General features: G+C 38.6%; 1 protein-coding gene across 2 annotated transcripts; it reads left to right on the top strand.

Annotated features, from left to right (window-relative positions):
• The first annotated feature begins 4,438 nt into the window (after positions 1-4,438).
• On the top strand, positions 4,439-13,107 carry im:7154036 (fermitin family homolog 3). Of its 2 annotated transcripts, none has more exons than XM_059544251.1 (15): positions 4,439-4,593; positions 5,296-5,425; positions 6,079-6,312; positions 6,398-6,514; positions 6,759-6,927; positions 7,175-7,277; positions 8,083-8,190; positions 8,313-8,441; positions 8,868-8,914; positions 9,096-9,220; positions 9,303-9,409; positions 10,582-10,797; positions 10,973-11,097; positions 12,356-12,497; positions 12,613-13,107. In XM_059544251.1, the coding sequence occupies exons 2-15, from the start codon at positions 5,302-5,304 to the stop codon at positions 12,790-12,792; spliced, it is 1,926 nt and encodes a 641-aa protein (XP_059400234.1). In that variant the 5' UTR covers positions 4,439-4,593; positions 5,296-5,301; the 3' UTR covers positions 12,793-13,107. The 2 variants fall into 2 exon arrangements, with proteins under 2 accessions (XP_059400234.1, XP_059400245.1); XM_059544262.1 differs by having other exon boundaries at positions 4,456-4,593; positions 5,264-5,425.
• Positions 13,108-13,337: the final 230 nt, after the last annotated feature.

Here is a 13,337-nt window from a genome sequence, read left to right as displayed (position 1 = left end):
TAGTACAGTTTCAGACAGTTGTGAGTTAATTCTGTTTGATGATTCAATGACTTTAACCTTGAAAAAGTGATTACATTACTTTTTGCATTGTACAATTTTTCTGATGTTCTTACGGTATAGACTATAAAATGTTTACCGTATTTTTTAGACTATAAGTCGCACCTGAGTATAAGTCGCATCAGTCCAAAAATACGTCATGATGAGGAAAAACATAAGTCGCACTGGACAATAAGTCGCATTCATTTAGAACCAAGAGAAAACATTACTGTCTCCAGCCACGAGAGGGCGCTCTGTGTTCAGTGTAGACTACAGGAGCAGTGAGCAGCACAGAGCGCCCTCTTGCGGCTGGAGACGGTAATGTTTTCTCTTGGTTCATTTCTCTTGGTTCATGTCAAATAAATTTTGATAAACAAGTCGCACCTGACTATAAGTCGCAGGACCAGCAAACTATGAAAAAAAGTGCAACTTATAGTCCGGAAAATACGGTATATAATTAAAAATATATAAGTGATCAAAATATATATAATGCACCAAAATTTAGCATCTAATATTAAAATGTATTTTTTTGTTTTTTTTTATTTTTTTGTGTGTGTGTGTGTAACCTTCTCCTTGTGGTCAGTTAAATAATAGTTTGAAATGTTACACTTGAATACAGCGCAGAGAGTCCAGAGCTGGAGAGATCAAACCCTTTTTCATTTCATTTATTAAGATCCCAATTAGCGCCTGAAATCTCAGTTGCTATTCTTCCTGGGGTCTCCTCTACATTACATCACAATTTAAATAATTTACCATTTTATACATTATTCACACACACACTCACACCCATCGTCAAACTGGACATCATCTGCAATAACCCAATGCAATGAAATAAACATACAAAAAATGCTATACATTTAAACATATAATAAATAGCTCTCCAATACAAACTATAAAACATCTTTCCATATTACCATACTCTTCCAGCATCATGACTCTTGTGTGAACAGAAACCATTTTAATTTCTTTTGAAAACAATTTCTTTTATTTTCCAACAACAAAAATCCTGGTAATCCATTCGATGCAACAATGGCCCGATAAAAAACTGTTCTCTGAAACTGATTAGTTCTGTCTTGAGGCAGAACACATCGCATTCCAGTGGTTTGTCTTGTGCAGTAATTATGTTGATCAGCAAAAAATGTAAATTTTCTGTAAATTATTTCAGGAGTTTTTGTTTCAATGATATTATGAATAAATGATAAAAGACAATATTTCAATCTATATTTTACAGTTAACCATGCCAAATTATTGTGCATTGTGATTATATTAGTTGTATATGGACAACCCAGAACGATACGTGCCACTTTATTCTGTGCGACTTGCAATTTGTATAAATTATTTTCATTGGTATTTGACCAAACAACTGACGCGTAGTCTAAATGAGCTAATGCTAATCGTTTGGTCAGCCATTTGGAAATACATTTCTTACAGTATCTGATTATTCCCATACTACGACCCATTCTTTGCAATATTTTATTTATTTGGCTATTCCAAGACAATGAGCTATCCACAATTACACCCAATAGATGAATTTCTTCTACTTGCTTAATCACATTTCCTCCTATATCTAAGTGCAATGTTAATGATGGCTTAAGAAAATATTTTGACCCCAGTATCATACATTTTGTTTTACCTGCATTAATCAGTAATTTATTGTCAGTAATCCATTGTATGACCAAGTCTAACTCCATATTTAACATAATATTCAGTTGATCTATATCTCTTGCTGATTGACACAATGTTGTGTCATCTGCATACATTGCCATGGTTGCATGTCTTATTACAAGCGGAAAATCATTTGTGAAAACGGAAAATAAAAGGGGTCCTAAACAACTACCCTGGGGCACCCCACAACTCATTTCTTCCACCTCAGAGTAGCTACCATTAAAGTAAACTGTGTACTCACGTTTTCTAAGATAGCTTTCCACGTCATTCTGTTTGATAGCTTCTGCTTTAGCTTGATTCCTGTGCCTCATATATTCTTTGAGCTCTTGATCCAGCCATGGAGTTGAGACATTTCTTACAGTTTGTTTCCTTAAAGGAGCATGTTTGTCTATTACTCTGGTTATCAAGTGATCAAAAATGGCCACAGCTCTAGCAGGATTCTGCTGCTGTGTAACCTCCAACCAATCTACACTCCTCATTTCGTCTATGAAATCATTCTCTTTAAACTTTTTATATGTCCTTTTATGAATAAAATTTTGACCAGATTTAGATGCTAAGGTAATTGTAACTGTACCCATATTACTTCAACTCCTGGTATATTAAGATCTCCTCTAACTTTGACTGGAATATTATTTTTCACATAACAAGCTACTCCTCCTCTATACAAATTTCTGTCCTGCCTATATAAATTATAGCCATCTATATTCAATACAGGACTATTAATAGTTGAATCTAAGTGTGTTTCTGAAAGGGCCAATATGTGGAAATTATAATTCTGTAATATTTCTGAGATATCATTTATTTTATTCCTTAAACTACAGATATTCAAATGAGCTATTTCAAACATCCCTTTTTGTACCAAAAAATATTTATCAACCATCTAACACAAGTTTGTCCATCAATACGCATACCTTTAGTATTACATTGAGCTCTCATTAATGCAAATATGACATCCAAACACTCACACACACACACACACACACACACACACACATACACACACACACACACACAAACTAATATCTTCAGCATTGTAATGAAATAAACAAAATACATCAGTAGAGCAACGCTTGCTCATGACAAATTATTCATTTTCCTAAACTAAATGTTAGCTATGTGGTCTTAAATTCAAGAACAAGAACTTAAAATATCAGACTTATCCAAAATTCATTTTCTATTTACCTTGCCCACATCATAATTAGCTTAACAGAAAAATCCCTCTTAAATTCAGTGTTGTAACTTATAGTCCATTTTATCTGTTATCACCATAGGTTATCACATGACCATCGTTTATCCGATCTAATCCCTAACATTCAATCCAGTATCATTTATAGTCTTTACATACACTTCTGCTGCACTGCGTTCTGTGAACTTCTTAGTCTCTCCTTTAAATGTTATTATCAGCGTTGCTGGATGAATTATGCCATGTCTCACCCCTGCGTCCTTCAATTTACTCCTTATTTCATGAAATCCTGCACGTTTTTTTGCCATTTCTGTAGTGAGATCTGGAAAAATCCTTAACTTCATCCCTCGTACTTGTAGCACTCCCTCTTTCTTAGCGATTTTTATGATCTCTTCTCTCGTTGTGAGTTTGTGAAGACGTACCATCTCCACCTGTGGCTCCCCCGTAGTTTCTCTTGGAATAAATCCTCAAACAAAGCAGACATGTAGCTGGTCGGATTCCCTTTTTCGATGTCATTCGTCAGGCCAAATACCCTGACCTGTTAGATGCGCAGACGCTTTCCAGTGTTTTACTTAAAGACTCAGCTCAGTTCACCTGCTGTGTGTTTCTCCTGTTGAACCACAGTATGGAGGGGAAAATACTGCTACCATCAACAGTCTGCTTACAAACCCTCTTAAAAACACCTGTTTCTGTGTTCAACAGAAGAACAACACAATTCATTAAAACTACTCTAACAAAATGTGATTAATGGAAGATGGCAAAACATTCATCCTCCAAGCTATGTCTTCACCCAGATATTCTGTTGTGTTGGTGTATATTTCCTTGCTCAGGGGACAGATTTCGTGGGAAATAGCATATATGCATGTGAAGTAAAATCCATACACAGAAAAAGTAGCTAAAGCCCAGCTAACAATTTTTTTGGTTCCCAAAATGTTTTATATATATATATATATATATATATATATATATATATATATATATTAATGGTTTGATTTTGGTTAGTCAGAAAATAAGCAAAAACTAACATAAGGGGAACGTCCTGTAAAAGAAGAAAAAGGAGAAGTATGGATCATAATTCATGTCAAACCTCCAGGAATCACTGGAGCAGAGTGATATTATTTCACAAGATGCATGAAGTTATACATTTTCAACCACTAGAGGGCCAACAGTTACATATTTTAGCTTTAAAGGTTTCTTATTGTTGTTGTTTTACATGTTTTCTGGCCCTTATTTGTCATTCTTAACAACTGATACAACAATGGTAATGGATTTTGATCACCTTTGGAGAAACACACACACACACACACACACACACACACACACAAGGGCAGCACTATAGTTACCTGTATAATGATGATGCATAAGTGCAGTGATCTGAAGAAAAGTCAAATTAATTAAATTCTATTGAGGGAGCAGAGGTCTTCATACATACTCGAACAAACAGACTTGTGAGTGTGGCTTTGTTTCACTTTAAAAGAGCATCTCTGTCACAGGAAGAGGAAGAGAAAGCTTTTTGCGGTCAGCTGAAGCCTTAAGAAGTCAGTCTGAAAAAGAGAAGAGCCATTGACGGGTGAAGCCTCGGAAGAGAAAGACAGAGAGAGAAGAGGGAGGAAGTGACAGCACGAGTCTCACAAGGTCTTGACAGGGACAGAGACCAAGGGCGTAGTCTGAACATCGAGCAACATTTGGTGGAACCACAACCATACGAGGTAAGAAACGGAGAAAAGAGAAAGAAACAGAGAGAAAGGAAGGGTGGGTTGTTCTGTTGTAAGGTGTAGAACTGAGTGGAGATGAGAGACACATGCACAGGCCTCCAGGCCTACACACACTTCCTTCTGTCTTCATCAATCCTGGGTTTACTTCTAAAAGAGTGTAAGAGTGCACTAAACACAGTCGAGTCGAAGGGAAGCGTTAAACACACGCACGCAGCTGGTTCATTTCTCTCCGTTTCTGAGCAGTTCCATTCCTGCTTTTGATAATTATGTATCATTTTAAATAATGTAAAGTTAATGATTATTTAACATGAATCATGTATTTATTTTACACACAATAAAACAATCAAGCCAATTTTCTAAAGAAGAACAAAAAGTGCTGAAGTGTTAAAAAAAGGAGGAGGGGGAGGGGGGGGGGATGCAAAGTACTTTTAAACAAGGCAAAATTTTAATTAGATTTTGATTTAAATCATTTATATGTGTGTGTGTGTGTGTGTGTGTGTGTTAAACACTTTTTCAGAGTAATCTCTAAGAAAGAAACAGAGCCGTTTCATGTCTGTTCGGGTGTTGTTCAGCTGATGTGGGATTCAGAAGGTGATTAGTAATGAGTAATGCAACATGTACTGGTGACGAGAGCAGGTTAAACAGATCAGATGTGGGACTATAGACAGAGGACAGTGTCTCTGCGTCTGTGTCCAGGTCAGAATGGCATCGTGGGATCTGTCTGTGTCTGTGGAGGAGCTGGGGCCCGACGCCCCGCCGCTGAAGATCAGTGTCACCTCAGAACTACACATCGGCGGAGTCATCCTCAAAGTGGTGGAGAAGTCACGTGAGTCCACGTCTCATGTCAAATGATTTGGTACCTTTTTCCTTGGTTGAGTCTGAAAGTGTGAGATACTCCAAAGTCAAGCGTCAGATCCATGTCTTCATGCTGCAGGTCTCAGGATTTACTACTTGAGTCAGGCCCGCTTTCACAAACACGACTTAGACTAAGGATTAGGCCATTTTTATAAGCATATAAAGTAAGAAAAAAACAAACATTACTGGTGTGTGTATCTTGAGACAAAATTAAAGCACTGATGTATTTAGGGATCAGTCAGTGTACGTTTCTTTAAGCTGAAACACTGAATTAGTCTAAGAGTAGGCTTTAGTCCATCTTCAAGACTCGGCTTAAAACACATCTCTTCCATCTTTATTTGACCCTCTAACTCTAACACTCTCTATTCTAATTCTATTCTTTAAGAAAACATGCCCCTCTCAGACTTCCGCTCTATTCATTTACTAACAGCTTGCTTCCTTTTCAGTTAACAAAAAAGAAAAGTAACTAACACTAGCTTCTCTAATCGTTTTGTTTTCTATTTTTTTTAATGTATTATACAATTAACAAAAGCAATAAAAAATAATAATAATAAATAAATCAATGCTATTTTTTGTTGCACATGATGAAACATCCCAGAGGCCTTTCTCTCCTCGTGTGTGCAGAGATCAAGCAGGACTGGTCCGATCACGCTCTGTGGTGGGAGCAGAAGCAGCAGTGGCTGCTGAAGCCGTCCTGGACGCTGGATAAGTGTGGGATTCACGCAGACGCCCGGCTCTGTCTCACTCCTCAGCACAAGCCCCTGCGTCTGCTCCTGCCCAGTGGCATCACCCTGCGCCTCAGAGCCTGCTTCTCCAGCCCCGTCTTCCGCTGCGTCACCGGCCTCTGCAAACTCCTGAGTGAGTGACCACAGCATTCGTCCCTTCACTGTCTGCTCCACACCAGAGCAAGCCTTGCACATCAGTCTGCTTCTGCTCTCTTCAGACATTCGCCGCCCAGAGGAACTGTCCCTGCTCTGGCCAGTGGAGAAGAAGAAGAAGAAGAAAGAGAAAGATGTTGAGGAAGAGTTGTATGACATCACACGCGCTCCGCTTCCTTCAAGTGAGCAGTTTATGTATGCACATAAATAAACACAAGACCCAGGTCAGAGAACGCTTACACACTATACAGAAATAAATGGAGAAATGTATTTATTATGCACACAAGTAAAGGTCTGCTGTTGAATATATGTTATATACACGACCGGTCAAAGGTTAGGGATCAGTAAAACATTAAAAATCCTTCTGATCCCAAGCTTGTGAGCGGTCGTGTGTGTTTAGACGTGTGTTTATCTGTGCTCTCGCAGGCGTCATCCCGAAGCTTGCGAACGGCATGCCTGCTTTCTTCGCTGAAACGCCTGAAACTGAGGCTGTGTACAAGGTGCTGGCGGTCAGTCAGCCGGCTCCGGCCCCAGAGACCATCGCTAAACTCTACCGCTCGACCACCATAACAGAGAAAGCTCATATCAACAGCAGGTAGAGTAACACCAGAACACAGTGGGACGAATTCACTGAAGCACTGCATACTGCGTGTGGACGGTACTATACAGTGCAGTGCATTCAGAAAATATTCAGATTTTCTCGTTTCTTGTTGCAGCTCTATGCTAAAAAGCTTTATTTTTCTACATCATTCTACTGTACAGTCCATGCCTCAGATCCAGAGCATTGTGAGTATGATTGCGAATGTGCCGTGATGGTAATATGTGCTGCGATCTCTGCTCAGGTGGCTGGATTCATCCCGTTCTCTTCTACAACAGGGAGTCAAAGAGAACGATAAACTCCTGCTGCGTTACAAATACTACACCTTTCATGACATCACAGCACAGGTACAGTACAGTGTGAGGCCAAACCACATCAGTGCTGCCCAGAGCTGTGCGTCATGCTGAAAAACACAGATATGCATTTAAAAAAATGCATTACATAAAAATCCATTTAGTCATTTAGCAGACGCTTTTATCCCAAGCGACTTACAAATCATAACCAACAGAAGAGCAATGATATACAAGTGCTATAACGAGACTCAGATAGCTTAACACAGTACACATAGCAAGGGTTTTAAATGAGGTAATAAACAAAAAATAAAATAAAGTTAATAAAATATAAAAGAAAATAATATAAAAATTAAATAAAGTAAAATTTAATAAAATATAATATGATAAAAAGAAAGTAAAAGAAAAGAAAAGACAAGTAAAATAAAATAAAGTTAATAAAGAAAAAAAATAAAATAATATTAAAATAAAGTAAAATGTAATAAAATAAAATATAATATAATGCAAAGAATGTAAAGTAAAAGAAAAAAAGAGAAGTAAAATAAAATAAAGTTTATACAGTTTATTTAAAATTAGATTAAATAATACACAAATAAAGTAAAGTAAAATACAATTAAAATAAAGTAAAATAAAAATTCAATTCACTATAAAATAAAGAAAGTAAATGAAAAGAAAAGAAAGACAAGTACAATAAAATCAAGTAAAAAAATAAAATAAAATCAAGTAAAATAAGATAAATAACAATAACATGCATTAAGAATTTTATTACGCAGTGTCCAGACAGTTAAAATAGTAATACTTTTGTTTATTTAATTTAATTTAAATCAGTATTGTGTCCTTTTGTGTGTGCTGTCTCTGTCAGACTGATGCGGTGCGTCTGACACAGCTGTATGAACAGGCGAGGTGGGCCATCCTGCTGGAGGAGATCGAATGCACTGAGGAGGAGATGATGGTCTTCGCTGCCTTACAGGTACGACAGAGAACAGACACTGGAGCAACTCACCGTACACATCAACAGTGATCGATCATTCTCATAGATCTCACACACAACTGGAGCTTAAGTGCAGAGTTATGTTTTTGTGATCACATCAGTACCACATTGGGAAAGTGTCTCTGACGGAGCAGTTCATGACGTCGTGTCCAGCGATGGAAGATCTGGACTCAGCTCTACAGTGTCTGGAGGTGAAGATGGAAGGAGAGAGCAGTGCAGACGACATGCTGGTCAGTTCCACGCCATAAACACAGCTTTAACAAACCCCGCAGAGCCACATGATCAAAACTACAACAAACCAGTCACATAATAACATATTTTTATATTCCTTGCTGGGGTTTCAGTACTGACATCTTTGTTTGTTTTTTTGGGTGCTAAATTACCACTACCGAAACAACCAAAACATTGCATCATTGTTTCGATAGTGAGAAAAGGGAACACATAATCCTCATTTTGGGGGGAAATAACCAAAATTATTCAAGTATTCCAAATACAACATATCTCATAAATGACACTTGAAATATTGTAAACATGTACAGTAATTTAGAGTATCAGATATGATGCAGTAGGCTTTGCAGAGCTTTACTGCTCTCGATGTGTTTCAGTCATAGTCATGTACAGTAAGGGCATCTCTAACATCTCAAGTGTCCACACAGGAAACAATGACGGCACCAGAACTACACGACTACTTGAAAATATTCAGGTAAGACACAAATCCCAGCTCCTCATACATTCCTCACTAATCAAAGCCTCTTCATTCTTACCAAAGTTCACAATGACGGCAATTGATAAATGCCACAATATAGCAACAATCCAGTCTGTAAAGCTACTTTGAAACTTTGACTTTGTATGACTTTTATCCCTGTGCTATGACCTTTTCTCAGACCGAAGAGGCTGACACTGAAAGGATACAAACAATACTGGTTTACATTTAAGGACACGACCATCTCTTACTTCAAGAGTAAAGAGGAGAGCTGTAAAGAGCCGATTCAACAGATGAACCTTAAAGGTGAAACACTCTCTCAGGAAGCATGAGCGTTGTCCCAGCACAGACACACAGTGATAACACAACTCTTTCTTCTTGGACGCAGGTTGTGAGGTGGCCCCGGATGTGAGTGTTGCCGGGCAGAAGTTTTGCATCAGGTTGCTGATTCCCGGGCCAGAGGGCATGAATGAGGTCTACTTGCGCTGTGAGCATGTAAGTCATTGATCATCTGTGCAGAACAGCTCGAGCGACATCAGTGTGTGTGTAGTGGCCTGTTTAGACCTAATGAAGCATTAGCACACCAGCAGCACGTCACTAAGCATTGTTCAGTTACATGATAATGTCATTTTGGGGCCTGAAAACTGCTTTGAAAGTGAAGGCATTGAAAATGATAGCATTATCGTCTCCCGGTGACGTCATGCGTGTGCGTATCACGTGTTCAGACTGTAGGGATGTGTGTAGCGTTTGACATCGCCAACTACTGGCCTGGCATGAACAATACAGCGTTTCTAGTTGTTTAAGCAGATCAGCGTGAACAGGGATCGTTTTGACAACGTTGTCGTCTGTACATGAAACTTTAAAAAATGAAAAAGGGAAAAACTTTTCTTTGTACTAAATTGTTTAGTTTAATCGTTGTCGTGTGAATGTATCCTAAGTGATTTTGACTGTGGAATTATTGTTTATAACGCAGGGTAGTTTCTCAGAAACTGGTTACTTCCTATTGATAACCAGTTAAACCTGAAACACACGACTTGTTACGCCTAGAACTTTGATAAAGCTACTCAGTTTTGTTAGATTTACATACAAATTTTAAAAATATTCTTTATATAATTGAATATGTATGAATTTGTATTTCAAGAACAGAAATATAAACATCGCTTAAAGCCAGATTCAACATTCCTGTTTCATTCCTGTTCCCGTTTCATCTATTTTTAACACTCCATAAATCCAAAAACACATAAAAATAATAATAATAAAAAAAGAAATTATATATATATATATATATATATATTTTAAAAGTGGCCTTAATGTTGCTGGTTTTCACACAAAGGCTCTTGAGTTTACGGAGGATTGTGTAAAAACAAATCCAATAAGCCACTGTGGGTGAACGTGTTTTATTTCATGAATGATGCACAAGTGGCCAGACCTGTATCTCCTTGCCTTTACAATATTATTAGGCTTTCCAAAACAATCCGAGCCTAAGTAGATTGTAAAGACCAGCTCGGATGGAGGAAAGTATCAGTACGCTCAGCTGGCACACTCCTGGAGATACAGGCATTCAGTTCTGCACAGCACAATAAATACTCTTAAACCCAAGCTGTAGAAGCAGGCGAGCACAGGTTCAGCATCACTACAGACCGACTCTGACTCTCGCCGTACTCTAGGAGCAGCAGTACAGCCGGTGGATGGCAGCGTGTCGTTTGGCCTCCAAAGGCAAGACTTTAGCAGACAGCTCTTTCACCAGCGAGGTGCAGAGTATCCAGTCGTTCCTGGCCATGCAGAAAACCACACCTAGCACTAACACTGCTCAGACGGACGAAAGCATCAACACACACAGCCTGGTCTCTCCACGCTACCAGAAGAAGTACAAACCCAAGCAGGTACCACCCGTCTCAACTGGTTAATTACCGCATTAGAGTGTCTGTTTAATATCTGCTAAAGGCTTTCATAAATGTAAAGTTACTCATAGTTAAAAGTTGGTTATCATATTAAAGTGTGATCTAAATCTTCATCCTTGTGTACTTGATTTCTGTCCTTTTCTCTGTAATTGTTCAGCTCACGCCGAGGATCCTGGAGGCCTATCAGAACGTAGCTCAGCTCTCATTAACAGACGCCATTCAGAAGTTCCTCCAGATCTGGCAGGCTCTGCCTGACTTCGGCCTCTCTTATATTGTAGTCAGGTGAGTCCTGTTGGGGCGTCACACACCTGTTTGTTTGTTTAGTTCGGAGGAAACACTCAGTAACTCACAAACTCATGGTTACATGATTAGTTTTGAGTTGACAGACTTTGTTTCTACCATCAGCCGTCTCTGTCGACTCAGGCTTTGATCCTGAGATTATGAAGCACGTGCACATGACAGTGTGACATCAGTAACAAACAGCCTTGGTTCTTAATACTGTGTGTGGTTTCCTGGACGACCCATGACTGTTAAGTGTGACTTTGTTTAGTGACAGTCGTTCTTGAGTCCCTTTTTTGTTCTGAACAGTTAAACTGAGCTCTGTTCTTCAGAAAAATGCTCCAGCTCCTGCAGATTCTTCAGTTTTCCAGCATCTTTTGCACATTTTAACCCTTTCTAGCAGTGACTCAGAGCAATGTTTTCACACTGAGGACTACTGAGGGACTCAAACACAACTATTACAGAAGGTCCAAACATTCACTGATGCTCCAGAAGGAAACACAAGGCATTAAAGAGCCGGGGGGTGAAAACTTTTGAACAGGGTGAAGATGTCCAAATTTTTCTTACTTTGTTGAAATATATATATATATATATATTTCAATTTAGGTATGCCCTTCACAAGCAACAAAAGATACTGACATGTTTCCCAGAAAACAAATGAAGTACAATTTACCTTGATCTTCAAATTCCAAAAGTTTTCAACCCCCGGCTCTTAAAGCTTCGTGTTTCCTTCTGGAGCATCAGTGAATGTTTGAACCTTTTTTAATAGTTGTGTTTGAGTCCCTCAAATTTCCTCAGTTTTGAGTATATATATATAATTTTCTTGGAAGTTATGTTCAAAACCCATTTTGCTGAAGGACCATGGGTTAAATGCTAAAGAGCAAGTAAGAACACCGGGATGCAGAGTTAACGAAATAACCCAACCTGCAGAAACAATTGAAATAGAGAGGAGAGAGATGTAACTATCCGAGACACTGACGATAACACAACAAATGAACAGCGGCACAAACCAATGCAACAGAGAAACTAAGCAAACAGGAACAAATAAAACACAAGTTGCCCCCAAATGACGCACTAGTCACTGTGTATTTATAATTTTATAAGATTATGTTGTCATTCATCATCAGAAAGTCTGATTCCTCGTTAAAGTGCATCATCCGGGTATTTCAAGTGCAAATTTTCTTTTGGGAATTTTCAGTGTGAACTGTAATCTAAGAAGATTGTAAGTGGCATCAGAAACAACACATTATAATTTCTTCAGGTTTAAGGGTTGCCGCAAGGATGAGGTGCTTGGCATTGCCAATAATCGTTTAATCCGCATTGACCTGAGTGTCGGAGATGTCGTGAAAACCTGGAGATACAACACCATGAGGCAGTGGAACGTCAACTGGGACATCAAACAGGTCAACTGTCTTTATATATTTCTACGCCAGTGAGATTTGTCAGGTTTTCCTAGTTCTCATGTTGATATACCCATCACTGCGTGGAATAATAAACTGTTTTCTGCATCTGTACCAGGTTGCCATTGAGTTTGATGGCAATGTGAACATTGCCTTTAGCTGTGTGACAGCAGATTGTAAGATTGTCCACGAGTACATCGGTGGCTACATCTTCATGTCCACACGCAGCCGGGAGCAGAGCAACACCCTGAACGAGGAGCTGTTTCACAAACTCACAGGCGGCCATGAAGCGCTATGAGAGAAATAAAACATGTGTGCACCTAAGGACTGAAGAGAATAAGATCTGCCAGAAGAAAATCTAAGAAATGATCACTCATAACCTAAAAAGCATACACGTACAGATATAGCCATTCATGAGTATTTCCCCAAAAAACACTATTGTGTCTTAACAGGTTTGTGACACCTGAAGTGTTTTGTTTTCTGACATTTAGCAGTGTGGCATTTCTCTTTCTACTTGTTTTAATTGGCTTCCCTCATTCGTAGTGTAACTTTGAACACCATATCTTTTAGGTATTAAATTGTACTGTCAAAGCTTGTCAGCCTTTTGCTTTAATTCTGATGCATCTTGTTGTTATTGCTTGCTCTTTATTGTTCTTAACTTCAGAGTTCAAAGTTTTGTGTTGTATTAATGTAGTATGAAAGTCCGTTGTGTTAAACACAGCGTTGCCAGGCGAGGAAACTGTGTTTGACTCGCAGCCCAAATGTTAAAAACGATACATCGTGGTGACATCATTTGGCGCAGGAAACCACAGTGCAAGTTTCAAAAGCATTGCGTATAGCAGA

The sequence above is a fragment of the Carassius carassius genome, chromosome 4 (genome assembly GCF_963082965.1).
Source record: "Carassius carassius chromosome 4, fCarCar2.1, whole genome shotgun sequence".
In the NCBI taxonomy this organism is placed as follows: domain Eukaryota; kingdom Metazoa; phylum Chordata; class Actinopteri; order Cypriniformes; family Cyprinidae; genus Carassius; species Carassius carassius.
The sequence above is the reverse complement of the archived record's forward strand: the minus strand, read 5'-3'. Positions and strand labels throughout refer to the sequence as shown.